The sequence below is a fragment of the Nicotiana sylvestris genome, chromosome 7 (assembly GCF_000393655.2).
Source record: "Nicotiana sylvestris chromosome 7, ASM39365v2, whole genome shotgun sequence".
Taxonomy (NCBI): domain Eukaryota; kingdom Viridiplantae; phylum Streptophyta; class Magnoliopsida; order Solanales; family Solanaceae; genus Nicotiana; species Nicotiana sylvestris.
Genome location: NC_091063.1, coordinates 21,060,658 through 21,087,437, shown reverse-complemented (window position 1 = coordinate 21,087,437; position 26,780 = coordinate 21,060,658). Strand labels below are relative to the sequence as shown.

Below are 26,780 nucleotides of genomic sequence, written 5' to 3'. Positions count from 1 at the left end.
AACAATACAATATATCCAAATATTATATATGTCAAAACGATACGATACAATATTATACGATAAATAACAACCCTCCAAACAAGCTGTTAGTCTGACTACAAGAGGTACAAACTCTCTGGTTTTCCCCAGTTCCAAGTGAAAAGATTGATGTAGTTTCAGTCAGTTAGGCCTCCGTATTTATAACATGAATCTGAAGAAAATCTCATTCGTTACATCACCAAAATATACTCAAAGGCAGAGAGAGGGATTTTTTTTTTTTTTTCCTTATTAAACGAAGTGCAATAGCTACACAGCATTGATCAGTAAGTTCTACAGATTCCTACCTGGGACCTTGCTACCCAATGCCCACAAAAAATCGAAGAAATTCATGTTACAAAAATTAGCTTGTGATCGATCATGTGTCTGTAAATAAAATGATGCTAGAGACCCATTCTGAGACTTTGATCTATCATGTTAATTGCAAAAAGAGAACTAAGGTTTTCCATGGAGTTATTTTCACACTTGCTACGTAGGTGGAAAGAATCGATTGAGATTGAATGGCAACGTATAGAACTCTTCATTTCGGTTATCACCTCTGAAAGTTCTGAACTTCACCCACCATGGCATGCCTCGGTCTTTCTTTGCTTTCTCCACTTCCAATGTGTTGTCAAGAAACACCGCAACTATTAGTCCCACCATTGGAGGCGACGTGAATATGGTGTTAACAATTGCATTGAACTGCAAAGGGAAACACCAACATTTCAAACCACTTTTGAGATGTTAAAACTTATAAAAAGATACATGCTTATGAGACAGTTTTAATGCAACATATTACGAAGTTATCTGATGACTTCGTTCAGACATTGGTGTAATCCATCGACAATCCTAACCAGTTGCATCAACAACATACCCAGTATATTTCCACAGGGTGGGATCTGGGGTGGGTAATATATACGCAGACCTGAGACTATTTCCGATAGACCCTCGGATCTAGAGAATCCTAACCAGTTGCATTTAACTTTTTTAGGTCAACTATTTTATCAATGTGGCCTAAAAGAATAAACATCTGAATATGAGTTTTCATCAAGTTAATCGATTAAGTACAAATCATGCAACACATATGGAGTAATGATAAACGTTAAGTTACGACAACTAGACCAGAGTACAAACAGTTTCAAATTACGACTATAATTGAAGTTGCATGTAAATCAAAAAGTACTCACCCATCCTGCGTGGGTGTTAACAAGACCATGACGAGCTGGATACCAATACTCATTGAAAAATTGTGGTATTGATATCCCAAGGAAAAGTGAAAGACCTGTTATTATGAGATTCCTCATACAGTTCAAATTTGTGAATTGAAGAAATGATAATCCAACTGAGCCTGCAAAGGAGAAATCAACCTTACTATCTGGAGAAAGTCATAAATGAATTTGATGTTATCTGAAAATAATCGCATACCTACAAGGCCAAACAGAACACAGTATAGTGCAGCGTATATTGGGAAAGGTATTGATGCAAAAACAGCACCAAATTTCCCTGCATAAAACAGAAAAATATAAGATGGAAAAATAAAGGAATATGTACAGCGAATGGCTGACAGATAGACCATGTGTGGATATGCTAACCAAGCATAGAGAAGAATATCATAAAACCAGCAGAAATCTGAACGACTCTTCGACTTCCAACTCGAGTCAATCCAAGAAGTCCCACATTTTCCCTGAAATGAAGCGCCATCTTACTTGTTACCTAAATATCATCCGAAAATACAGAGACACAGAGCTACATTTGTATTGCCTGAATTCTTACACAGAAACAGTGGAACCAGTGCCTGTTCCGAAAAGTCCATCAAGCAAAACGCCTATTCCCTACAAAAAGATAATTAGAAAAATAAAATGTTTTAGGAGAAATGAAATTGGTCAAATTAACAACTAATATAGAATTAAGAATAATGGTAAAGAGAATCTGTTCGTTACAGGAATGATGTTATCTTTAAGGTGACCAAAATACTAAAAATAAGACAATTTCGACAAGTGCACGTTTAAATTCTCCTCAAACGAGTATTTCATTATACACAATAAGAAAAAAAACTGTGTACTCTATTCATATATGAGGGGTCCTGTTTAAATTTGTTAAGGAAACCTCACCTGCCATCCAATGCCACGGCTTAGTACATAGGCAGGAGGTGGAGTGGCAATTGCCAGACGAGATGCTGCCATATAAGCTCCGGTTGACTGCACAGTGCACACAATGTTTGAGTCAGAATATACTCTTTTCCATAAGCCAGTAAAAGTGTATCTTCATCAAGCCAAAAAAATTACTTGGACAAGATCAATTGTATAGCAATAAAATAAAATAAAAAAGGGCAGTCTGGTGTACTAACTCCTGCTATGGGCGAGGTCCGGGGAAGGACCGGACCACAAGAGTCTATTATATGCAGCCTTACCCTGCATTTTTGCAAGAGGCTATTTCTACGGCTGATCAGTACTGGTCGATCATTTCAACAACCAAGTATGGCTCAACCCCAAACCAGCTTGTAGAATAGCCCCATCAACTGAATGATTTCTGTTCAATTTGCAAAATGAAAGAAGAAAAGAAGCAGGACATGTAAGTACCTCAACCATTGACACAAGAACTGCAGACATCATAGCAAAAGAATGCCCTGCTGCAAAAGTAGGAGGGCCCCACTGCAGAGGATACGGGAAAATGAACCTGAAATTATAATCCAAATGCTAGTTTAAAACCATTGGCTTAAATCAACAACGGTATCTAGGAGAAGCCAAGCACTAAACGCACCATGGAGCAGTAGATATGAGATTTGCTCTATCAGTGCGGCAATTATGCTGAGTTTTATTTGATTTGTCACGGTAAGCCCCACTAGCCGTCAGAATAATGGAATATATCCAGATAATGGTAACACAAATCAAAACAGGAAACCGCTCGAAAATTGGAAAATCCCTCAGTGGTTTAACATTCTTTAGATACTGCAAAAACATATGTGTTACCTGAGTAAACTCAAGAGAGCATGGGAGAGAAATGCTCAACCATTTTAAAGCACCACTTACTTGTGATAAGCCAATCACCAACAACAGCATTGGAAGCCCAATTTCAATGCAATTCCCTAGCTGCAAATATGGGGAAATAGTTCATTATAAGAGCGGAAAAGATGATTGAGCTAACCACTTGTTTTACAAGGAATTAGTGAGTATAATAAGTGCGCATATTATTATCCAACAATCTAAAACTGGAGACAAGGAAGAGGCGGATTTTCTAGAAATAATTGCACATAATTTGCATGGAATTAAAGAAGTCTCAAAGCCAATGTAAACCAGGCAATTCAGCTTATAATATCTTTTGGTTATAGACAGCCCGATAGCATGCCATAATAAGAAAACAGGGACAGGAAATAACTTATAAACAAGTGAAAAGCTCCATCTCGTATTGGAATCTGGAATTTTTCTCAAGTGCTGGCAAACTGGAGAGAAGCCTTATAGAGCTTAAGAATGCATCAAGTCGAGTTCCCAATTATGGTGAGAAATATTTAACAAATTTTGACAAGGAACAAATAAACGTTAGAATTCAAGACAAATGTCCAACAGTAGCAACAAATACTTACTGCAGGAAATCCTCGCTGAAATAGGCCCAAACCAACTAATCCCACAACGGGTGCCATCCCTAGGGGACTGAAGAAGCTGTAAACATGAAGCAAGACAGTCAAGAATATGGCCATGTATGGACCCTGCCTTACTGAACAATAAACTACTGGTACCATACCGTGAGAAAAGCCCCCAAACTTGGCTGTATCCCAAAACAATTTGAATGCTAGATGCAACAATTAATGCTCCTTGAATGGCTCGCATTGTATGTACAAATCTCTGCAGTAAAGTTTAGATCCTCAAACCTCTTCTTTTTTTACAGAAAATTAAGGGTATATCACGAAAAAGAAAGTAAAGATCAATTTGGTAATATCTCAATTGATCAGGTTTACAAAACCAAGGCAACCTAGGCTACAAAATTTCAGCTTTGAACGAGTCTGTTGATCATTGGAGCAAAATGGATAGAGGAATGACTGAGATTGGAAGACTTACTACATGTGGCTCACTAATTCGTTGAAGATGTGAGTCGCTAATTATATAGACGATAGGAATAACATATGCAAATGAACCTCCAACAACAGCTGGCAACCTAGTTCCAAACAATGCTTGGAGAAGAGTATTTATTCCAGCCACAAAGAGCAGAGTTTGTATAACCCTCGCCTTATCACCCTGGATAGAGAAATAGCAGATATTTTTTATCAGTAAATGAGCTTGAGATTCACTGTTTTCTGCTAATGCAATCTGATAACTAGAGAATCAGCTTACATCTGATCCACCCATTAAGGGTACAAGCCAAGAGGGGATCATCACACTTGTGCCAAGCACTAATATGTAATTTTGAAAGGCTAACAAGACGGTTTCCGCTGCAGATAAGAAAAATCAGTTTTAGTATACAAAAGTGATAGAGTGACAATGCTTCATAATGTTGTAATCTTAAGATCAGCTCATCGGTACTGTTCAAAAAGGGAAAATGATTAGATCACTTCGCCTACTTATAAAAGATTTCGAACTTCTTTTTTCCCACCAATAGTTTCTCCAGCTTTACTTAATTACACACAGAATCAGCACAAGAAATTATATATTCTTTGTGGCAATAATTGAATCATCGGACAACTCCACGAGATGAAATGGCTCTAACACGGTAGCATCCTTCTGGAAACCAGTTAAGAGACTAACTGGCCAGAGATTTTCATCAGACATTAGAATTCCCACTACTAACTAAGCCATCCTTGAATTGGACTGCATAAGAACAAGGCTTAAAACTGAAATACCAGGTTGAAGAATTTGTGCCCTCATTTCCAGCTTAAATTCATAATGGATGAACTAGCCCAGAATTTTCTAAGCACCTCACTTGTCTCATTCCCAGTCAACAATGCAAATGAGATGTTCAAATGCAGTATAATATGGATGTCCTCAAATGCAGCATAGAACCAATAATACTGAAATTTGGAGACTCCATTCTCTGCATTTATATTTCTCTCATTATCACTTGTCCTTGATCATTGGTATTCATTCAATTTTGTTTAACTAACATTCTTAGGTTTCTCCATATATAGTTCCGCTATGGAGACGCAGGCTATTTCCAAGAAGTGCATTGTTGTTGGATACTTGAAAAACACCTTTTTTTTCTTTTCTTTGGGAAATTACCTGAAATCGATATTACTTAAGGAAAGAGAAGCCTTAATATTGGATGGTTAAGAAATGCTATGAAAATGAACTCTTCTGTCAACCCCAAATGCCCAAGATTGCAGTCATAACAAGAATTAGATGTCAAAGTTACAATCTTTCATACAAAATCAGAAAGCAGCAGAAGAAGAAAATATCAATAGCTAACCAACATTCTCAGTCCCCCCCATTTTGAACCATCAAACATATGGTAAAGACAATTAAAAAATAGCATCTTTAAGGCACACCAAACACAGAACACCTAAGAAATGTAGCAAAAGTTGCCAACTTTCAAAATGTGAAACTTTTTTCATCAATTCAAAATGGACCCCCTAGTCCACTCCAAGAGGGCACAGAAAAAAAAAAGTGAGAGAAAAGGAAAATAAACAACAAAAAAAAAAATGTCCCCAGCATTGATTTTAACATCCCAATATGCCTCATCCAACCCAAAAAAACAATACTCAAATCAATGAAGGCATAAACCTACACAAAACACACTCTTCAATGCATCATTCAATAAGAGAAAACCAACCCAACAAAATAAAAGATGAATAAGTAATAAACATAAAGGAATATCCTTTCTCCTTCACTTCTCTCAAACATTGAACAGTGCCAGTAAATGCCATAGCCTATTCAAAAAGCTAATAAATGAGCCTCCCACTTCATCCCCATGAACCAATACTTGTAGTAATATCATAACTTCAACTCTTTAACATAAAAGTTTCAAACTTTACACACAAAAGCACACACTGAGAGTGAGAGAGAGAGAGAGAGGTGTACGCCAAGGAGGATTGGAGTCAATGCAGTACTCAAGGTCTTGAAGTTGTTCCATAGGAGGATGAGCAATGTCAGCCATTGCTATTTGGGTGGTGAACCTTCAATACTTCCCTTAAACAGAATCAGAAGAAGAATAACATAAAGAAGAAAGAATATTAATACACACTCAAAAAGAAAAAAAGAGAGAAAAAAAGAGAGAATATTTGTGAGGGGGTGAGAGCATATAATGAAGAAAGTAGAGAACTAAGCACAAAGTAAAGCACCAGCCAGCAGCAACAGCACTACTACTATACCCCCCCCCCCCACACACACACACACACACACCACCAGTTGAAAAAAAAAACATAAAATAAGTTTTTAACAAGAATTTACAAGGAATAATTGTTCCTTCTCTTCACTCTTCCTCAGTAATAAATTATTCGAGAAAAAGAATAACTCAAGAATATTATAATGTTGAAAGATACTCAGCTGTTAGACAACTTATTACGGCTACTTTTACTAACCTGAAACCTCAGTAAACAAAACTAACCTGTCGATAGAGCTTCTTTTGAAAATTGTACTTTGTTTTACCAATAAAAAAGGACTTGATTCTTGGTTTTATTGCAGATATGCCATTGTTATTGGGTCCACATGTTCTAACTGGGAGAGTCAAAACTCAAAATGGAATGGTAACTTTCATCTTAACCCACTCAGATCAGTGCTGCTCTATGGGGTCCAATTTTAAATTTTAAATAAAGAACAGAAGAAGAGGTAAATTCTGTTGGAGGAAAGGGAAACTACTCTATTCATGTAATCTCCTGAGTTATACCACAACTAGGACTCTTTAAATAATTTGGTTAGCTTGTTAAATTCGTTAGAAATATTTAATGCTTATGTTTAAGTAGTTTTACTTGGGCCACTCAAGTGTCAGCTTAAAGTATTATTCCTGCTAGAATACTGTACCTGTCCTATAAACACTCTTATTTTCCCTATTAAATTATGATATTGTGATATATTTGAAACATTAAATACTATGTTTAGTCATAGATTTCCAAATTTGTTTTGAAAAATCTGATTTGGGTGAAATTTGATTTGAAGATGAAAATATGTTTGGACATTAGTTTTCAAAACATATTTTCCAAATTTATTTTGGAAAAACATGAAACATGACTTATACCCACAAATTCTAAAAACTATCACAAATCCCAACAATATCATTATCAATAATATTTATTATTATATTATCGTAAACTATAGTCCTGAACATAAATAAATTTGGTACAAAATTATCATTTTTATAATGAACTACATGATACACTATCAGATGACCGAGAAGACGAAGCAACATTGTTACAAAATAATAAATGGTGGGCTATTTTATAAAATACAAAAGTTTGGGACAATTTTTAAAAAATGTAATAGTAATATTTTGGTCCAAAACCAGCTATTGAGCTGGTTTTAGGATTTGGGATTTTGCCAAAATGTAGGCAAAATTTATGGCCAAACATGTGTTTGCCAAATAAAACCCAAATTTATTGTGGCAAAATCTGTGACCAAACGGGTACTAAATGTACTTTATAGTATGTAAATTTTTTTGGTCAGATTTTATTTACATTTGTATGTCAAGAAAATTTCGAGCATTCTTACAATGAAAATACGTCAAATACACCATATAAGATACGACAAAATAAATACTATTTCCCTTGTTCTAATTTATATAGCGGCTTTTGATTCGGCATGCAACTTAAGAAAAAAAAATAAAAAATTTTAAAACCTGTTCTCAAACCAATCATAGATATTTGTATGATTGTAAATTAGTTCATTAAAAGTAACATAAAAATTTTAAAATTAAATTATTTATAAATAAAAATGTATGACATATAAATTGGGACATCATGATTTGTTTTGTTTCTTAAGCTTAATCCAAAAAGAATGTGTTGAGTAAAAATATGAAATGTATTGAGCTATGGTATTGTGCGCTAAAAAATTTTACGTTTTAGAAGGGGTGAAATTAGGGTAGAAGAATAATTTAGATTAAAAAAAGAATGATAACATTCACATGAGTTGGTAAAGAATTTTAATTTGTTATTGAAAGCTTTATCGTTCCCTTTTAAATTACAATATTATTTATATGGATACCAATTATTTTTATGATATTATGCATTACTTTATAATTTATTTAAAATATTTTCTTGTAAAAGAAAATGCATTTTTAATATATGATAATAGATAATATTTAATATCTATTATACATATAAATATTTATCACACAGTGAAATTATCACATGTTAATCTTAAAAAAATATTTATTTATCTATATAATTGCACTTGTACAACTAAATATAACACATGTCATGATAAACAAATATGTCGTTGTAATTACAATACTATGTAATTATTAAATTGTATAATTACTGTAATTACAGAGGGCTTTCCAAACAGACCCTTGTTAAAATTTTTCCTATTACATAGGGGAAGGAGAGGGAAACATGATCAATAATAAGAATTGGAACACACCATTCAAACAATTAATTATTTATTGGCATTATTTAGCTGAAAGGACAATTATTTTGTAGGAAACAAAGGAGGCAAAGGATATAGAAGAATACAAAAAATGGGGGTGAAGTGGACAACACAAGGAAGAGTTATGATGATAGTGATTTATATTGCATTAAAACAAGCATCCCCACATTCACGGCGAATTTTTAGAAGCGGTGTCGAAATTTATAGAAGAACGAGAATAATAACTTTAATTATCATACTTTTAGAGAAGAAATAGTCTTAGTCTATTAGTTTTGTTGAATCATAAGTAGAAAATGTCATGAGTTCAATTCTACTTCATCACAATTTTTAACCATAGAGGCTCTTTCAAATATTTGCAAAAAAAATTTGCTAGTTAAGGTTCAAACCTCTAACCTCTTAGAGCAAAATCAAGCATATAATCAACACACCAAAAGATAATTTATGTCAGGTAGTATCATTTTTTCCTATTTATTTATTTCCTCACGGTATTAATATATATATTTAGTAAAAAAATTCGACGAAGCGGTGACACCGCTTCATAAAGTGTGCTTCCGCCCGCCACATTAAGGTATCTTCTTATGCTTTTGGTAGTTATTATCATCTTAATGAAAATGGACAATCATTAATCAAACTTCTTGGTTTTTGTGTGTCGAATTGGATAAAAAGTTGAACACATAAAATTATAAAATGGTTTTGGGGTAGATCTTTCAACTTGTATAATCAAGTACTTTTGACTATACTTTAAGATACTGAAAATTTTCTTAAATATATATATTAGTAGAAAATGACTTAATCATTCTTTGGTATTAGTATAAAATAACTTAATCATTCTTTGGTATCAGTGTTTTGTTTAACTTTCTGATATGCAAAACCAATTGTCCGACTATTTTGAATTATGTAGAACTCATTAGGGGAGAAACGTTTTTACCAAAAAATTTATTTATTTATAAGAATGTATCCGATTAAGGGTGAATGAATTACATCTATCCACCACATCATTTTGTGGTTTGATTTTAGTTATTTCCTTACAATTATCTTAATTATTGTTGGTGTTCTTTTTTTTTTCCTGCTCAACCAACATATAAACACTCTCCCACATTATATACTATTGATATAAGCTATACTACTAACTTGAATACCCAACATAATTGTCAAAAAGGTTGATCTTAAACTATTTTTTACGTATAACATTTTTGGCCATACTAAGGATCCATTAGTTCATAGATTTTTTTTCCGGATTTAAAAAAAAAAAGACGTGTTTATTCATGAAATTTTGTAAGTTTGGGAGATTTTCAAAAATCAAGTTTTGACCACTTTTTCAAAATTTTCGAAATTATTTTTTCCCACTCACAAAATTAAATTATTTTTTCAAGTGAAATACGTGTCCAAGTATAATTTCAAATTTCAAGATGCATTTTTCAACTTAACTTCCAATATTATTTTTTTCAAAAATTATAATTTTTATATCCAAACACCTCCTAAACATATTCGAATATGTAAATATTTGGACATTCAAATTGAAAAAACTGCATACCCCACCAGAATCAATGTCGAGATATCATTTATTTGAAAATTCAATATATATAACTGTTTGAGGGGATTACATAGCCTTTACCAAATCAGAAAAAGGACCATTTTATACCAAGATTTAACTAAATCATCATAACCTTAAACCTGACAGTGCTCTACAATTTAAGACATTACACTTTCTTTTAGCTTTAGGTCCACCAAATATGATTCTCTTCATTTCTCTTCACAAAGTTGGAAATCATTGCCCCTCGTTATCGTTCTATCTACACAAATATATTTTCCCTAACACCTTCTTCTTTTAGACTATTCTAAAAACTTCCATTCATCTTTATACTTTCTAATAGGTGTAGACAAGGTCGTGCATAGTTCGGTAAATAACGAATTATCATATTAAAATAAAAAAAAAATTGGTATTTGACATTCGATATTTTCGGTATTTAGTATGTTACTTGGATTAAAAGAAATATAAATATTAGTATTAGGTATTGTTGCGTGTTTTCTTTAAAGGGTGTGAATGGGAAATGGAAGAGCACCTTTTGGATTGCACCTTTCTATCTCACCCTTCCTTTGTCTATAAATTTAGAGGCTTGGCCTCATTTTTCAGATATGGAAAATCTAAAAACTTCTCCCATCTTTTCTATATTGTTGCATTATTTTCCAAATAAATATAAGTGTCACGTGTGATTTGCTCTGTTTGTTGAGTTCACTGAAGTTCTGTGATTTGTAGTGCCGATATCACACAATAGTTATTCCGTTCTATCATGTGAGGAATTAATCCATAACCTTGGGCAATAGTGAGGGAATTAAATTCCTTAAGGACACACTATGCATTCAGTAGGCTCGGAATTATTTTACGATTTGTTTATTGAACTAAAGTTTGCTTGCTTCTCTGATTTTCTGATTTTTGAACACAATAATACCAACAGGTATGGTATTCGGAACTTAAAAATAAAATACTGAAATACCGATACCGTACCAAAATATATAAGTCATACGATGCACGTATCATTAATTATAGCATAAATATTGTCTAGGTTTAGCATTTTTGGTTTCCATCTTTTTTTTCCCTCAATATATTATAATATTTTTATTTTCGTATTTGTGAGTACCTTACGTAAGAATATTACAGTCTATGACTTTATGCATTAGTTAATATTCGACTCGAATAAACCGAAGTTACCAGACTTAATAAACTGAAATCGAAAGAAGAAAAATCGAATCATGCCGAATTAATCAGGTTTGGTATTGGTATAATATTTTAAAAAATCGAATACTAAAGACCCGTTTGGCCATGAAAAGTTTTTCAATTTTTTTCCGAATTTTTTTTACTTTTTTTTGAAACCTATGTTTAGGCATAAAATTTTCAATTTTCAGTTGAATATGAATCTTGGAATTTTTCGAAAATTTGAAAAACTACAAAAAGTTATTTTTATAAAATTTTCACTCAAATCACTCACAAAAAAGTTTAAAATAACCCAAAATTATATTCATGTCCAAACACAACTCTAATTTTCAATTACCAAAAAAAAATCATTTTTTTTGGAATTTTGCAATTCTTATGTCCAAACGCCCACTAAAAATACCAAACAAAAATATCTAAATATTATACCGTACATACCGATGAACACCCCTAATTGTAAATAGACTTGTACACAACTGATTTATTATCAATTGCCTAAACAAGCCATAAGAATAAGTTGTGCTACTTTATTTATGAAACTACATTTTTTTAAAAGCTCCTAGTATATTATTTTATTTTACAATAATAATAATGATTACGTTTCAGTCTCAAATAAGTTACTAATGATTTTGGTTTCAGGGGCATCAGCTAAGATCAGAAAGTTAGAAGAGTGTAGTTAGGAGAGGTAATGAGGTAGGTAAAGGGTAATAAAAGTTGAAGAGACATTGATGTTAATTGATCCTAATTTTACTGCAAATTTCAGTTTGTAGTTGGTGGGGGATTTTAATGAGATGTACCCAACATAAAGTACTATACTGCTCTGCTTGTTACTTGTCATCATTATACATTTGTACTCTTGAATGTCCTTTGCTCTATGCCTACCTATTCGAGCTGTGAAAATATCTTCTTGTAAAAATGCAGGATAAGGATACGTATACTAGACCCTTGTGGTTCAATTCTTCCCATGACCATATGCATAGCGGGAGCTGAGTGCACTGGGTTGTCCGTTATACGTATAAATTATGGAGGGGAGACTTGGAGTAACGGTAAAGTTGTCGTTATGACTAAGTTACGGCTTTGAGTCGTGAAAGCAACTACTAATGTTAGCATTATAGTAGGTTGTCTACATTACATCGGTACAACCTTTCCTCCGATCTTGTGTGAATGCGGGATATATATTTTATGTACTGGACTACCCTTTAATTTGTACGTATTTTAATTAAGTTTACGGATATCTGTTATCTCAACCGTAAGATAATTTTGTTCGCTAAAAATTTGGACACATGAGCATCTATGCTATTTTACCCTTGGATGTTAATTTTTTAATTCAAAATATTGGTTTTGAAATAGCTCATTTCGTCGTATTTACCTAGTATGTTTGACTTGCACTAAATTTAAGATAGAAAAATGTACTTTGACAAATTAACCTAAATATATACGGACATTAAAAATTGCACTTTACTCCCACAATTAAATGAATTGTGGAAACAGTTTTAACATGTGTTTTCATGTTTTTCTCTTTTAATAAAAAGTGAACTTCTATATCAAGTGGTCCCAATATTTTAATGCCAGTAGAGATAAAATAGGAATGATATAATTGAATAATTTTGAAATATAAAAATATGATTATTTTTTAAACACGAAATAAGATGGATGGAGTGCCTTTTTTTAAATTTTTAATTTTAAATATATTTTAATTAGAAAGAATTACAAGAAAATACACGTGACTTTACACCATAACAAAAATGGCTTATATTTTTAAGTCTTACCCGACCTAGCCCATATTGTACATATTTTGAAAGCACTAGCAAATTTAAAATATGTGTTCTTACGACCATTGCTTCTAAAAACTGTGGAGTCAAATATGTGTTCTCACAACCATTACTTTCACTCTCTCTTCTTCTCACATCTTCTACATATGCTTCAAGGGGCCGTCCGCCATTACTGTTTCTCCCCATGTGTCACCTAGTTGCAATGTAAGAAAATTGAATAGTAGAAGTCCACCATTGAAGGTCATTCAAAGCTTTATTTTCGAAAGTTGAAAACTTTGAATTTGTTAGTTGTTTGGATTGAGTTTTGTTTCCAATTAATTGAAAATATCAAAAGGAGTTCAGAATTTAAATTTGAAGTGATTTGAGCAAGATTTGAGTTAAATTTCAAAAAAGACTCAAGGAAGAAGACGAAGTCAGTTTTTTGTATAATCTTGTATTAAATAGTGTATATGAGTGTATAAACACTATTATACACTTTTATACACCTTTATACATGGGCATATGTAGACGAACTTCTTCCACGATTTTCAATTGCAATTCTTGTTCAAAACCAGTTCAATTCTCCATTAAATGACTTCAAAATTTATATACAACCTTCTTATACTATTTCTAACAAGTCTAAATAACACTCACTTCAAATTTCTCACAAAACCAAATTCGAAATTTAAACCCACATATTTAAGCTTGTTAAAAATCTAATTTTACCACCCAAATGGATTTGATTTGTTGAACTAATATTTGAATCATAGTTACTGATTCGAAAATTAACTTAAAAGCTTGAGAAATCTTTTTTAAAAATTAAATAGTAATTTCTAGAACCTATTGGAGTTGGATGTTGAATTTTAGCTTATTATTTTTGGGCTCGTTGATTGGAAATTCAAAAAAGGGCTGTAAAATTGAAAAGTATTGAGCTCAATTGTTCTTATGTGAAATATCCCCTTTTAATTATTGCCTCTACCAAATACTACTAAACACTGTCGAAAGACTGCTATATGTAACAGAAAATAATGTATATTCCGAAACTTCTTTTGAATGAATTTAAATCATTACTTACCTGTGAAACATTTATACATGTTATTTGCTCAAATAGGTAAATAAAAAGCTATGAATAAATGAGGAGAATGGATCAAAGGAAAGAAGGATTTTTCTGAACAGATAGAAACAAGAAGATGCTGTTTTATTTTGCTTTTTGTGGAGGAAAAAAAAAACAAACTTTAAGTCCAAATTCCTAATAATTGGAAATTACAAAGACCAAAAATGACATACGATAGACAATTATTACACCAAAAAGTCAAGAATAATGGCCGGTTAACTTTCGGCTCTAAGCCTTTTGGGGATTGGAAACTGGCCTATTTTGCTCCATCAATACTTTTATTAAACAATTTAATAAATTATAGTAATTGACAAACTAAGAGGTACTATTGAGTAAAATTATACGAATGCTCATATAATTATGGCTTTTTCATCAAAGTCATATAATTATATTTTCATATACAAAAATCATAAAAATTTTACTAACTCACATAAAAATTATAGTGATATGAAAATACAAATTTTCAATAGTATTTTCTTATTTCATGATTTTTTTTATTTTCAGTGAAATAAATAATAATCTAATTAAAATAGAAATGACCCAGTCTGACCTGGCCCACCCTACCCACTACCCATATATAAAAATTAAAATAATACAGTTGCCTCAAACGCACACGCAAGTATACATGGCCGTACAAGTAATAAAATGATAAGTCGAGTGTCGATCCCACATCGACTTGTATTAACTACCTACTAAATTCACCAAGATTGTTATTCAGTTGAGCCAATTCGAGTTCAAGAATTTAATTATACTAAACTATAATTCTAAGTAGTAACTAAATTATCAAGCAACAAAATGGTTGTTGTGTATTCAGTAAAGACAATATTCCAGGGTTTTGATCGATTCACTAATCCTATTGTGTTCTTGTAAACTTCCCCTTTCATACAATTCACTCATGGTTTCTAATTAATCGAACAATTATTGTAGACATGTGATTTTTGACCCTCCCCAAGATTTTTCATATTTTAGCACGTAAATATTTAATTTAGGCCTACTATAGCTATTTCAATTAATTTTTACTCTTTTACTTTATTTTATTACAAGAAAAATGAAAATTACAAAAAAAAATTGTTCCATTAATGTTTTGTAGTCATTTTTAATCTTGAAAAAATACCAAAAAAAAATAGTTTGTTTTAATGGTCAGTCTTATTTTAATAGTTACTTTATTTAAGTAGGACTAATTAATAAATGAGGTCGTATTTAAACCTCATTCGCGGAGAAAGAATAAAACTTGGGCTCGAGCAACTCATTTGTTTAGGCCTAATTTTTGGACCTAGTCCATAATTTTCAAGCCCATAAATCCTAGGCCCATACCCCTAACCTAATCAATACCCTTATATAATAGTACCTAACACCTAAAATAGGGGGACCCTTAAAAAAATGAGATCCGCCGTTTTAAGGACCTAGATATAGACTAAAAAACGGCAACAACAATTGGATCGAAGAGGAGCATCCACCATTCTTTGCTTCTTCTTCCTGGTGGAAACTTCATTCTCTTTTTCCATCAAATTTTCATAGCCATGTAAGGCCAACCCTTCTCATGACAAAAGTAACCATAGGACCCTCTAAAATCAGTAACAAGAAGCAGCCAAAAACATCAAAAAAAAAAAAGAGTAGCTGAAACCCGATGTTGCTTCACCTAAAAACCAGCTTCATCCATAGCTTTTCAACCTCAAAAACTTCAGCTCAAACATCCCTGAAACACCTTAAACCACCACAAAAAGAGCCCTAAACCAAGCTGAAATTCAACCCCAAAAAACTATCCGTAAAATAGCTCCAAAGAGCAGGCAAACCAGCTGCGAAATTGCTGAAAAACCAGTCCGAAAATCCCAGAAAAGCTGTCCCAAAATCAGCACCAGAGATCCAATGAAATGCCGTCCAAAACCAGCCGCAAACATCCATCGAACCGACTTCTTTACACTCGAAATAACTGTCCAAATCTAGTCGAGTCGCTATAATTTTTGTCCAGATCCTTGTTCGAGGTCGCCGACGAGTTCTCCGTGCCTGGTTCGGTTTTGATTGAATTCTCTCGTCGAGCTCACATCTTTGTAGTCAATAAATTTTCATGTATATAAAAGGTCCGTCATTTCTGTTCCTTCTCTACTTTCATTCTAATTTATTGTCATGAATCCTTTGATGCCTTACCTTGTTTGTGGTTTGAGTTAGTAGATAATGCATTCTTCATGTTTATGTTTTGTTTCATCTATCTTCATTGCTACTGCCTTTCATGCCTATATTGTGTTTAGTGACTACATGAAACTATGCTACTATTTACTTGTTAAATGAGACAAAGCAATTTAAATTTTGTTAAAGAGAATTGGAATGGTATCCACTGACAGAGGTTGAAAATTAGGCGTGAGCTTAATGAAAAATGATTTGGCAGGTAAGGTTAGCTTGAATTTATAAACTTTGGCGTCAAAAATCATGAATCCCAAAATGCGAATGTTTCTGTCCTCTCTTTTAAAATGATTTATTAATAATGTTTGTGATTTGTCTTCTATGTAATCTTTATTTACCTCTATTTCACCTTAAAATTAATTTTATTTCCATTCTTATATTCTGTTTCACTTATTATTGTTGTTATTTATTTGAGATAATGTAAGATGATTTATATGGAAAAAATGAAACTTATGCTTTGACAGCAAAGTAGGGAACAACATATTTTATAATACACATAAATTTGTCTTTTAGCTTTTTGGTGTGAAATGAGAATGTAAATACAGTAGATAGTAGATACAACATCATTTGCTAAAGGATTAAAAAAATAGATAAAAGGGTTGAAATTTCTTAGTCTTGTTACAATGTAAAAGAGCTGGCGTACTGTAGTTCAATCCTTAAATCATGACCTCTACAATAGATTAGTTCAGGAAATGAATATATCGTAGTTGCTTTAGGCGCGCTATTTAATAATTTACCTTCCTAAACTCGGGTGCGCATTTATGTGACCCAAATCCAAATCTCGACAATGTTATATAAAATGTGTTGCGGACTGCGGGTGCATTTATGTGACGTGGTTCAAGACATATTTTAAATGACGTTGCAGTCTTCCTAAAAATGAATAAGAGCAGTTAATAAGTTAAAATGGCACCATAGGCTAAAACATGTATTAAAATCAGATAAAAGGCCAATTATAACAGTTGAGCGACCGTGCTAGAACCACGAAACTCGGGAATGCCTAACACTTTCTTTCGGGTTAACAAAATTCCTTGCCCGGATTTCTGTGTTCGTAGACTGTAATACAGAGTCAATCTTTTCCTCGATTCGGGATTTGAACCGGTGACTTGTGACACCATAAATTATCCCAAGTGGTGGCTCTGAGTTTAATAAATAAATAATCCCGTTTCGATTGTCACTTTAAGTTGGAAAAAACTCCCTTTATACTCCCTTACGGAGGTGTGACGACTCTGGCGACTCTGCTGGGGACCGAACCCAGAATCTCTGGTTCAGGGTTCAGAATTCGAGCTTAGATGAATTGTTGTATTTGGCTTTATCTGTTATCTAATTACATGCTTGGGCCTAATGTGTTAAATGATGCTTGTACCGCTTTGATATTATCTGAACTGTATATAAACTGCTACGAAACCCTTCGTTTCTCATTTTCGGGGATGTGCTCGCTGGTCAAGACTCCTTATTCTGTTAGTGTCATACCTTGAAATAAGAAAGAGGCTCGGACAAGTTACTAAGCCGGATGACCTTTTGGTTCCCGGTACGTAGCCCCTCCTCGGCTCGAGTTGTCCGCTCGGGTACACAGTTTAGAACACATACCCAGGTTTTGAACCTCGAATAACTCAGCCTCATGCCGGATCCCTAGTATGAACGCTTGTTTGCATCACGTGCATCTGACTTTGGGGACTCAACACAGGGGTTGGGTCCGTCTAGGACAGGTGTACCCAAAATAACTCTTGATGCATCCTATGTGCTACATGTTGCATTTCTTCAAGTGTAAAAGGGTCATTTGGCAGACCAATGATAGTTGAGGGCAAATGAAAAAGAAAAAGAAAAAGAGGTTGAAGTGTGAAGATAAAGCGAGTGGGGCCCAATTATGTTTTCTGTCACATTCTTGTTAAAAAAAAAAAAGCTTGAAAATTCAAAAAAAAAAAAAGATTTTGCATTTTTTCATAAATCAGAAAATCAAAAAAAAAGAAAAGAAAAAGAAAAAAATCCAAAAAAAGTTACATGTCTCACCATTTTTTTAAAAAAAGACAAAAAATATGTTTTCTCTAAATTAGTTGTTTTTTTAATTCTTGCACGTATCCAATCTGTCGGAACTACGCATACCTGATTCTCATCTTTCAAGGCGTGATACGTAGGCAGCCCACATAGGGTCTGGTCTTCCTAGTAAATCTTAGGTTCTTGGCTTTGCGGGGTCTTAGCCAAATTTTGCACTTCTAGCCATCTTTTGGCCAAATAAATTATTTTGTAAAAATAGCCTAAATCATGTCTTGCATGTTTCCAACAGGAAGGGTTATTGTCTCACATAGAGCTCTAGGTCTTTAACCTATTTGGTTTTAATTTTCTCATACAAGCGTGGATTTACTTATCGGAGTTTGAGCATGACAGAGCCCCAGGACATCTAGTCAGGATCGCTCATTCAGGAGTGGACTAAAAGAAGATTTTCTTTTCTTTTTATGTTTTGTGTTTGTTTTTTTATTTTTTTTATTTTATGTCGTCTTTTAACTTTTAGCTTTGTATAGTAATGTCGAGTTTTATTATTATTATTGTACTTTCTATTTTGCAATTGAAAGGGTGTGTAATGAATCAAAAATCCAAAAAAAATAAAAAATTTGCGTTTTATATTTCCGTTAGGAATTTTCTTTAGAATACTAATTGTAGGAATGAAAAAAAAAGTATTTTGGAGGTGGTTTTTCCTCTAGGCAATTAATATCTAGGACTTAAATAAAAATTCTTTTTATATTCCCTTTACTATATTAAGACCAAAATTCAAAAAAAAAAAAAAAATCCTTTTAGTACCTTTTTAAAAGTTTTCTTTAAAGCATTATTCTCAAATATCCAAAAAGATTTTCTTTTGAGGTTCTTCTTTGGGAAATTAATGAAAAATAAAAAAATATATTCTTTTATTTTCCCAAGAACTTTAGGACATAGAAGAAAAAAGAACATACTTTATATTTTGTTTAAAGCTTCTTCCTTTAGGCAATCAAATTGAAATCCAAAAGCATGTTGTTTTATCTTTTTCATTGCTTGTTTCACCTGCATCAGGATATCAAATGAAAATTCAAAATATTTTTCTGTGGTTTATTCTTTCGATCTTCTTCCTAAAAAAAAAGAATCAAAAAATATTTTTTTCTCTTCTAGGGTTTTTCCTTAATAATTTCCCATAGAGTGTTTGTTTAAAAAAAAAACAAAAAAGCAAAAAATATATGCTCGTTAAGCTTGAATTTGCAACAGGTTATAGAACATTAAGTCTAGAAAATTCAAAAAAAAAAGATTTGCTTCTTTTATTCCTCATTTCTTATAAAAATAGTCCTTAAGGTAAAAAAAAAAGAGAAAAGAAAAAAGAGCGTTAGTTTGTTTACTTTATTCCCGTTCTTCCAGAACTACGCAAAGATCTGATTCATGCAGCGTCATGATACGTAAGCAACCTACATAGGGTTCGATCGAATCATTTTTTTTACTGTTAAAAGAAAAGAAAAGAAAGGAAAAAGGAAAAAAAGAGATGAAAAAAAGAGATGAAATTGTGGGATGTGAGAAATGAAGGAAAGAAAAGAGTGAAATTAGAAAAAGAGGAAGGAAAATGATCAAGCAAGTTCGAGAAAAGCAAAGAAAAGAGAGGATTGAAATGAACAAATTGGGATGATGCCAACTGACCTTCGTACTCTCAAAGTCATTTTAGAACCGATAACTGTGGCTAGGTGCATTGCACATAAAGTGAGATTATCTTATGTTAAATGCCCTAACGCTAACATGATGGCTTCATTTTGTTATATTCATAAAAGAAGGGTGGTTGGTTTGTGGTTTTTAAAGTGATAACTCTTCTCTACAACATAAAGTCAAAAGGCAATGGCAGACAACAACAAAACTGAGTTGGTTGATACCAGTCCCCGGAAGCAGTTGTTTGAATAGGACAATGGGTTGGTTGAAGAGGTAAAGATGTTAAGACAACACATGACGGACATGTATCAGGCTTGGATGACTGGGAAGGCACCACCCCCGCCACCACCTAGCTTCCTAGATGCTTCCCTTACCCAAACTCCGGACCCAATGTCAGATGATCCTCCATACTCTCCAGATCCACCCGCTTATCACAACTTTCCCAACCACCCTAGTAGCTCCATCACTCGTCCTCCAACTATCTTTTCCCAAAAGTGCCCTCCTGTCACATCCACTATCCCCGACAATGAACACCTACTCAAAGCTCATGATGCCCAACATTACCCCTCAGAGGTTGCCCACAAGGTCCCCAACTCATACAAGCAGGGCCCACGAGATGAGCCTCGTGTTGAAAATGAAAAGTTCACAGGAAGAGAAGGGCGAGATGAGATACCCAGGAAGTTGAAAAGCATAGAACAGTCTTTAAAAAACATGCAAGGGACGGGAGACCAGGTTAGCATGTTTTATAAAGAGTTGTGTATGTTCCTTGACGTTCGCCTGCCCGCAGGGTTTAAAGTGCAAAAGTTTAACTTGTATGATGGGGGTGGATATCCGGTAGCCCATCTAAGGGGTTATTGTAGTGAAATGAGAGGTGCTGGCGAGAAAGATGATTTGTTAATGACGTATTTCAGTGAGAGCTTGACTAGGGCAGCTTTGGAATGGCATAATCGTCAAGATGTCGGTAAGTGACATACATTGGGCAACATGGCTCAAGATTTTGTGCGACACTTTCAGTACAATATAGACATTGTCCCAAACCGCTCCTCCCTATCTTAGATGGAAAAGAAATCCAAGAAAAGTTTTAGGGATTTCTGGCTCAGATGGAACGAACAAGTTGCTCGGGATAGTCCTCCCGTTGATAGAAAAGATGTTGCTGAGCCCCGCCGACGACATGGTCCAGTGGTCGTTCTTGCTAAATGCTTTTAGCCTCAATGTCAACCCCCTGGATATCCTTGTAATCCTCCCCACTGCTACTTCTCTCCACAAAACCCCTAAAATCGTACATCACTTCCCCGATACCCCGTCCACAATGTACCACCATATGCTTCAGATGCCCGAGGCCCGCGATGGCCTACGCCACTTCTACAAATGTCTCACCCGCCCCCTCAGGCATATCAACCACCTGCCCGCAAAAGGTTCCAACCGAGGCCAGAATATAAAATGAAAAGACTATTGAAAAAAGAAAATGCTTTCTCGCCCATCGGGAGAATCTTATACAAGCTTGTTTGAAAAGTTAAAGCATTCTGGCCTGATTGAGCCGCTCCTCGGCTATACTCCAAACCCATATGCAAAAGGCTTTGATCCTGCTGTACGATGCAAGTACCACTCTAATGTCCAAGGGCATAGCATTGAAGATCGTCGATCTTTGAAAAGGGAAATAGATAGAATGATTCAAGAAGGTATAATTGTGATCAATGACAGTGACAGGGAGCATGCGAATTCTCTTGGGAACTTATTGACTAAAGTTGATAATGTTGAAGTTGGTAATCGTCTTGGCAATATCGATGCGGAACTCAGTGGCTAAGATACCGAGCTTGATAATTGGAAAGACGCTCCTTTCTTGGCTAGCCAGGGAGGAGTCTTGGTGGTTTATTTTGTTGTCATTTCTGTTGTCCGGGTGATTTCAGTGTTGTAATCCGGATATTGTCTTATGACTCAAACCCTTTTATCCTTTTTATTTTGCCTGGTTTGTTTAGTCATATTAACTCATCAGGTGTTGTCTAGGTTTGTTCCAGGGTTGTAACCCCAGTTTGGTTTGCTTGTTTTATTGTTCGAACCATTTCACCGTCTGTCTAATGCTATTTCTTGTCTTCTTTTATTTCTAGTCATTTTTTTGTTTAGTTCTTTTCTCCTTTTTAGTTCCTTTCCTGCTGGCTCTAGTGACATGACACGCATGCATAATTCTAGACCTGGTCTCAATAGTTAGTTTATTCATGGAGTAATGAAACAATTTTGAAGATGATATGGACATTTGAGGGTAATAAGTACATATTTGGACATTTTGAGATCATTTGAAGCCCGGACTTGGTGAAACTGGAGCAGATAATTTGGGAAGTTTATAGGATGGCAAGAATTAGTTAAAGGAAAGTGCATCCCAGATGATTTGAAACAAGAAACTTTGAGTTCAAGTGCGTCTCAAGTTACAGGATAAAGTCAATGAAGTTCTCTCCGAATTGACGGAGGATATCCATTGTGAAGAGGGAATCACCCAACGAGGGTTATGTACTTGACAAAGAGCTAAAGAAAAATGGAAGACATATCAGTGATATCAATGTTGAAGCCGCAAAAGAAATATTGTGCATGATTTTCAATTTTCATTTCAAGTCGCATGTGTTGTACTTGGTATTTTCAGGGATTGGGAAGCTCTCTTTCAGCTACCCAAACACTTATACTATTTGATACCCTTTTGAGTATGTACTAATTTCTTTGACCTTCCCTCTTTTGGAATCAAGTTAGAGTCAAAAAAAAAGGAAGAGAAAGTTAATGTCCCCATAGGTTTATTTTAGAAAGTTCGTTCCTAAAGGAAAATTAAAAAAAAAAAAGAGAAGAGAAAATTGAGAAAAAAGAACAAAAAAAGAAAAAGAAGGAAAAGAAAAAGGAAAAAAGAGAAAAAAGGAAAGTAGCAACAAAAAGTAGTGTCGTGAACTACGTTTGACCTGATTCTTGTCACCACAAGATACGTAGGCAGTCTCACGGTTCGGTCATACCAAATAAAATATTTCATAATCCCACGAAATTGAGAGTGGGAAATTCAAAAAAAAGGGAAAAATAGATTCAAATTCCCCTGTTTAGAAATTGGGGCAAAGTTTTTAAAATGGATTCCAAAAGTTGTAAATAAATTAACCTCGTTGTCTTAGTTATTTTTGAGCCTTTATGATATCCTTTCTTTCTAACCCCGTCCAAAAGCCACATTACAGTCCGAAAGACCTCCCCGATAATCTTTGAGAGTGCTGAGTTTAGACATGCCAGGAGCATATGATGTTTTTACTCTGGTGCCTTGTCATCTACAGAATCAGAGGAAATAAGAAGAAAAGAACAAAATGAGAGAATTTTATTGGTGAAAACCTTCACAGGCGCACCATAAGGCGATGGTGAGTTGAGAGAAAGAACAAAATAAGAGAGGTTTGATGGTGAAAACCCTTCGGGCGCTACAAGTCGAATAAAGATCGTGAATCAGATAGGATAATCGGAGTATGAAAGCCCAATTTCACGGCTTAGAGGTACAACAAGAGTCGAACATCAAACTTGCTTGAAAGATTAGGCCACTTACTCCAAAGGTGCATGTCATGGCCATTAGAGTTGGTATCCGCATCTGATAAGTTTCTACTTTGTAGTTTTCTTGTTAGGAATCGTCTCGTTCCATTGTCCTTTACTCTGTTCCTTTTGTCTTGTTTACTTTCTCTTCCTAAGTCTGTTTGGTTAGAACGAGTGAGAAATGACTTCAAATTTTGCCACCATCTTTACAATTGCACAAAACGGGATCTGGCTAGCATATCATAGTGGCATAAGTCAGGAAAAGAGCAACAAGCGCACTGAGTTGGTAACAGTCAACGTGCTTTGAGATTCATGTGAAATACAGAGGATCGGTATATGTCAATTCATGAACAATGCAACAGATAGAGGGTGTTGGGTTGGAACAGATCAAAGGTATTTTCTGTGATAAAATTGACAAAAGAAAGTGGTTAACCAGTGACAGGCAAGGTCTTCCAAGCAGAAATCAAAGTTATCATGGCAAGTGATGGAGCAATAAACCTCAAGGCCAAGGCCAGTGGTTTAAGTCGAGAAGGAACATCATACGCACTGAGTGGGTGGCAATTGACGTGCTTTGGGATTCATGTGAGACACAAAGGTTTGGTAAATGTCAGTTCATGAACAATGCAACAGATAGAAGGTATTGGGTCTGAACGAAGAAGAGGTATTTTCTGTGATATGAGTGACAAAGAAAGTGGTTAGTCAATAAACAAGCAAGGTCTTCGAGTGGAAATCAACGTTATCGTGGGAAGTGAAAGAGCAATCGCCCTCAAAGTTCAAGGCCACAAACCAACCACCGCATTTTAAACTGACAAGATTTTTCTTTGATTGAAACAGGGGCAGAAAATTTCGTCTGTTTCGGAGAAACCCTCCATAAGGAAAAGCAAGCACCAAACAGGTTTGACCATAAATTTTCAGGACCCTCCTGGAAAATGGGATCCAGTTTAAAATTCAAACATGCATGAGTACAAGATCTAGCATAAGTCTTACCCCAAAGAAATATAAGTCGGCTTTGAAGTTTTCATTCTTAGGATAGGACTCAATTCGAAATTGTCAGGAGCCTCCTGAATAATGGGACTTAGCTTTAATATTTCCATTAGATAACAAGATTTAGCGTAAGTTCTGTTGAAGAGTATTATAATTCAGCCATAAAAATTGTCACTTTTAAGATAAGACTTGATTGTTGATTTTTAAGACCCTTCTGGATAATGCGATGTAGTTTAAGATCTTCTTAGATAACAAGATTTAGCGGAAGTCACACCTTTAGAAGATATAATTTAGATTTAAAACTGTCATTTAACTAGGAGTTTTCAGGACCCTCATGGATAATGGGATTTAGCTTTTAAATTCATCCAGATATTTGGTAACATGATTCAATTAACATTCACAAATGCGCCCAGCACCAAACTGGGGCAAGAAAATTTCTTTTGTTTTGTTGTAATTAGGTTCAAAGGCAGCAGTTTCAGAGGAGCAGTTCAAGTTTTGTCAATCAGGCGCCCACCTGGAGAGCAAGGGAATACAGTTCAAGTTTTGCCAATCAGGCGTCCACCTAGAGAGCAAGGGAATACAGTTCAAGTTTTGGTAATCAGGCGCCCACTTGGAAAGCGAGGGAATACAGTTTTGGTAATCAGGCGCCCACCTGGAAAGCAAGGGAATACAGTTCAGATGTTGTAATCAGGCACCCACCTGGAGAGCGAGGGAATATAGCTAAAGATTTGGTAATCAGGCGCCCACCTGGAGAGCAAGGGAATATAGTTTTGGTAATCAGGCGCCCACTTGGAAAGCAAGGGAATACAGTTCAGATGTTGTAATCAGGCACCCACCTGGAGAGCAAGGGAATACAGCTAAAGATTTGGTAATCAGGCACCCACCTGGAGATCAAGGGAATACAACTAAAGATTTGGTAGTTAGGCGCCCACCTGGAAATCAAGGGAATATAGTTAAAGATTTGGTAATCAGGCGCCCACCTGGAGAGCAAGGGAATATAGTTAAAGATTTGGTAATCAGGCGCCCACCTGGAGAGCAAGGGAATACAGCTAAAGATTTGGTAGTCAGGCGCCCACCTGGAGAGCAAGGGAATACAGTTAAAGTTTTGGCAATCAGGCGCCCATCTGGAGAGCAAGGGAATACAGTTAAAGTTTTGGCAATCAGGCGCCCACCTGGAGAGCACGGGAATAGAGTTCAAGTTCAGCAATCAGGCGCCCACCTGGAAAGCACGGGAATATAGTTCAAGTTTTGGCAATCAGGCGCCCACCTGGAAAGCACGGGAATACAATTCAAATTTTGGCAATTAGGCGCCCACCTGGAGAACACGAGAATACAGTTAAAGTTTTGGCAATCAGGCGCCCACCTGGAGAGCACGGGAATACTGTTAAAGTTCAGCAATCAGGCGCCCACCTGGAAAGCACGGGAATACAGTTCAAGTTTTGGCAATCAGGTTCCCACATGGAGAGCACAGGAATACAGTTAAAGTTTTGGCAATCGGGTGCCCACCTGGAGAGCAAGGGAAAGCAATTCAAGTGTTGGTAATTAGGAGCCCACCTGGAGAACAAAGCAATTCAAGTGTCGGTAATCAGGAGCCCACCTGGTGAACAAAACAATTCAAGTATCGGTAATTAGGAGCCCACTTGGAGAACAAAGCAATTCAAGTGTTGGTAATCAGGAGCCCACCTGAAGAATGAAGCTGCAATGTTCAAAGGAAGACTGTTCAAGTTCGGCAATCAGGCGTCCACCTGGAGAACAAAGAGAAAGAAATTCAAGTTTCAAAGGAATATAGCATAGATTTCAAGGGAAGACAGTCCAAGTATCGAAGGAAGACAGTTCAAGTATTGGCAATCAGGAACTTTACCTGGAGAATAAGGGAATTCACTTCAGAACGCAATTCAAGTCAGCAACAAAAGAAGATCGCGGTGAGAATGCGAGTCAACAGTCCAAGGTGATCAACGGATGTTAGTCACGAAAAAAAAGAGAAAGGCAAGAAGTGAATCCAAATGCAGAAGTTGATGAAAGATGTGAGCTTCTCAAGACATGGTTGAGGTCACAAGCATTACATGTCCGGTCTTGATCCGAAAATCTGAAGAAAAACTAGCTAGCACTTGCAACTAGCAAGCGTCAAGGTTCAAATCCAAAGTCTGCATGAAGAACCATTCAAGACTCAGGATCAAACTTCAGAAGACTTATAGATAGGAATCTTGTAACTCATAGTTGACAGGCTTAGCCAGTCTTTTTCATTTATTTTGATTTTGATGTAATAACAAGACCGCGGACCGGAACCTCGGTGGAACGGCACCTCGACTGGCTCTCCACCTCGGTATACTCCATCATCT

The 26,780-nt window shown here is 35.0% G+C and overlaps 1 protein-coding gene and 1 long non-coding RNA gene across 2 annotated transcripts; one reads left to right on the top strand and one right to left on the bottom strand.

The window, feature by feature from the left end:
- Nucleotides 1-240: 240 nt before the first annotated feature.
- LOC104222151 (nucleobase-ascorbate transporter 1) lies at nt 241-6,311 on the bottom strand. The gene is made up of 14 exons (XM_009773343.2): nt 6,021-6,311; nt 4,341-4,438; nt 4,068-4,244; nt 3,754-3,854; nt 3,596-3,671; nt 3,045-3,104; nt 2,776-2,963; nt 2,595-2,691; nt 2,127-2,213; nt 1,789-1,847; nt 1,608-1,699; nt 1,441-1,518; nt 1,203-1,363; nt 241-717 (listed from the first exon to the last, which is right to left on the bottom strand). Exons 1-14 carry the CDS (start codon nt 6,094-6,096, stop codon nt 505-507), a joined length of 1,563 nt encoding a protein of 520 aa, XP_009771645.1. The 5' UTR covers nt 6,097-6,311; the 3' UTR covers nt 241-504.
- Nucleotides 6,312-15,399: 9,088 nt separating this feature from the next.
- On the top strand, nt 15,400-18,890 carry LOC138872559 (uncharacterized). Its single transcript, XR_011400966.1, has 2 exons — nt 15,400-16,172; nt 18,554-18,890. It is a non-coding gene; the product is annotated as an uncharacterized lncRNA (long non-coding RNA).
- The last annotated feature ends 7,890 nt before the right edge of the window (nt 18,891-26,780 follow it).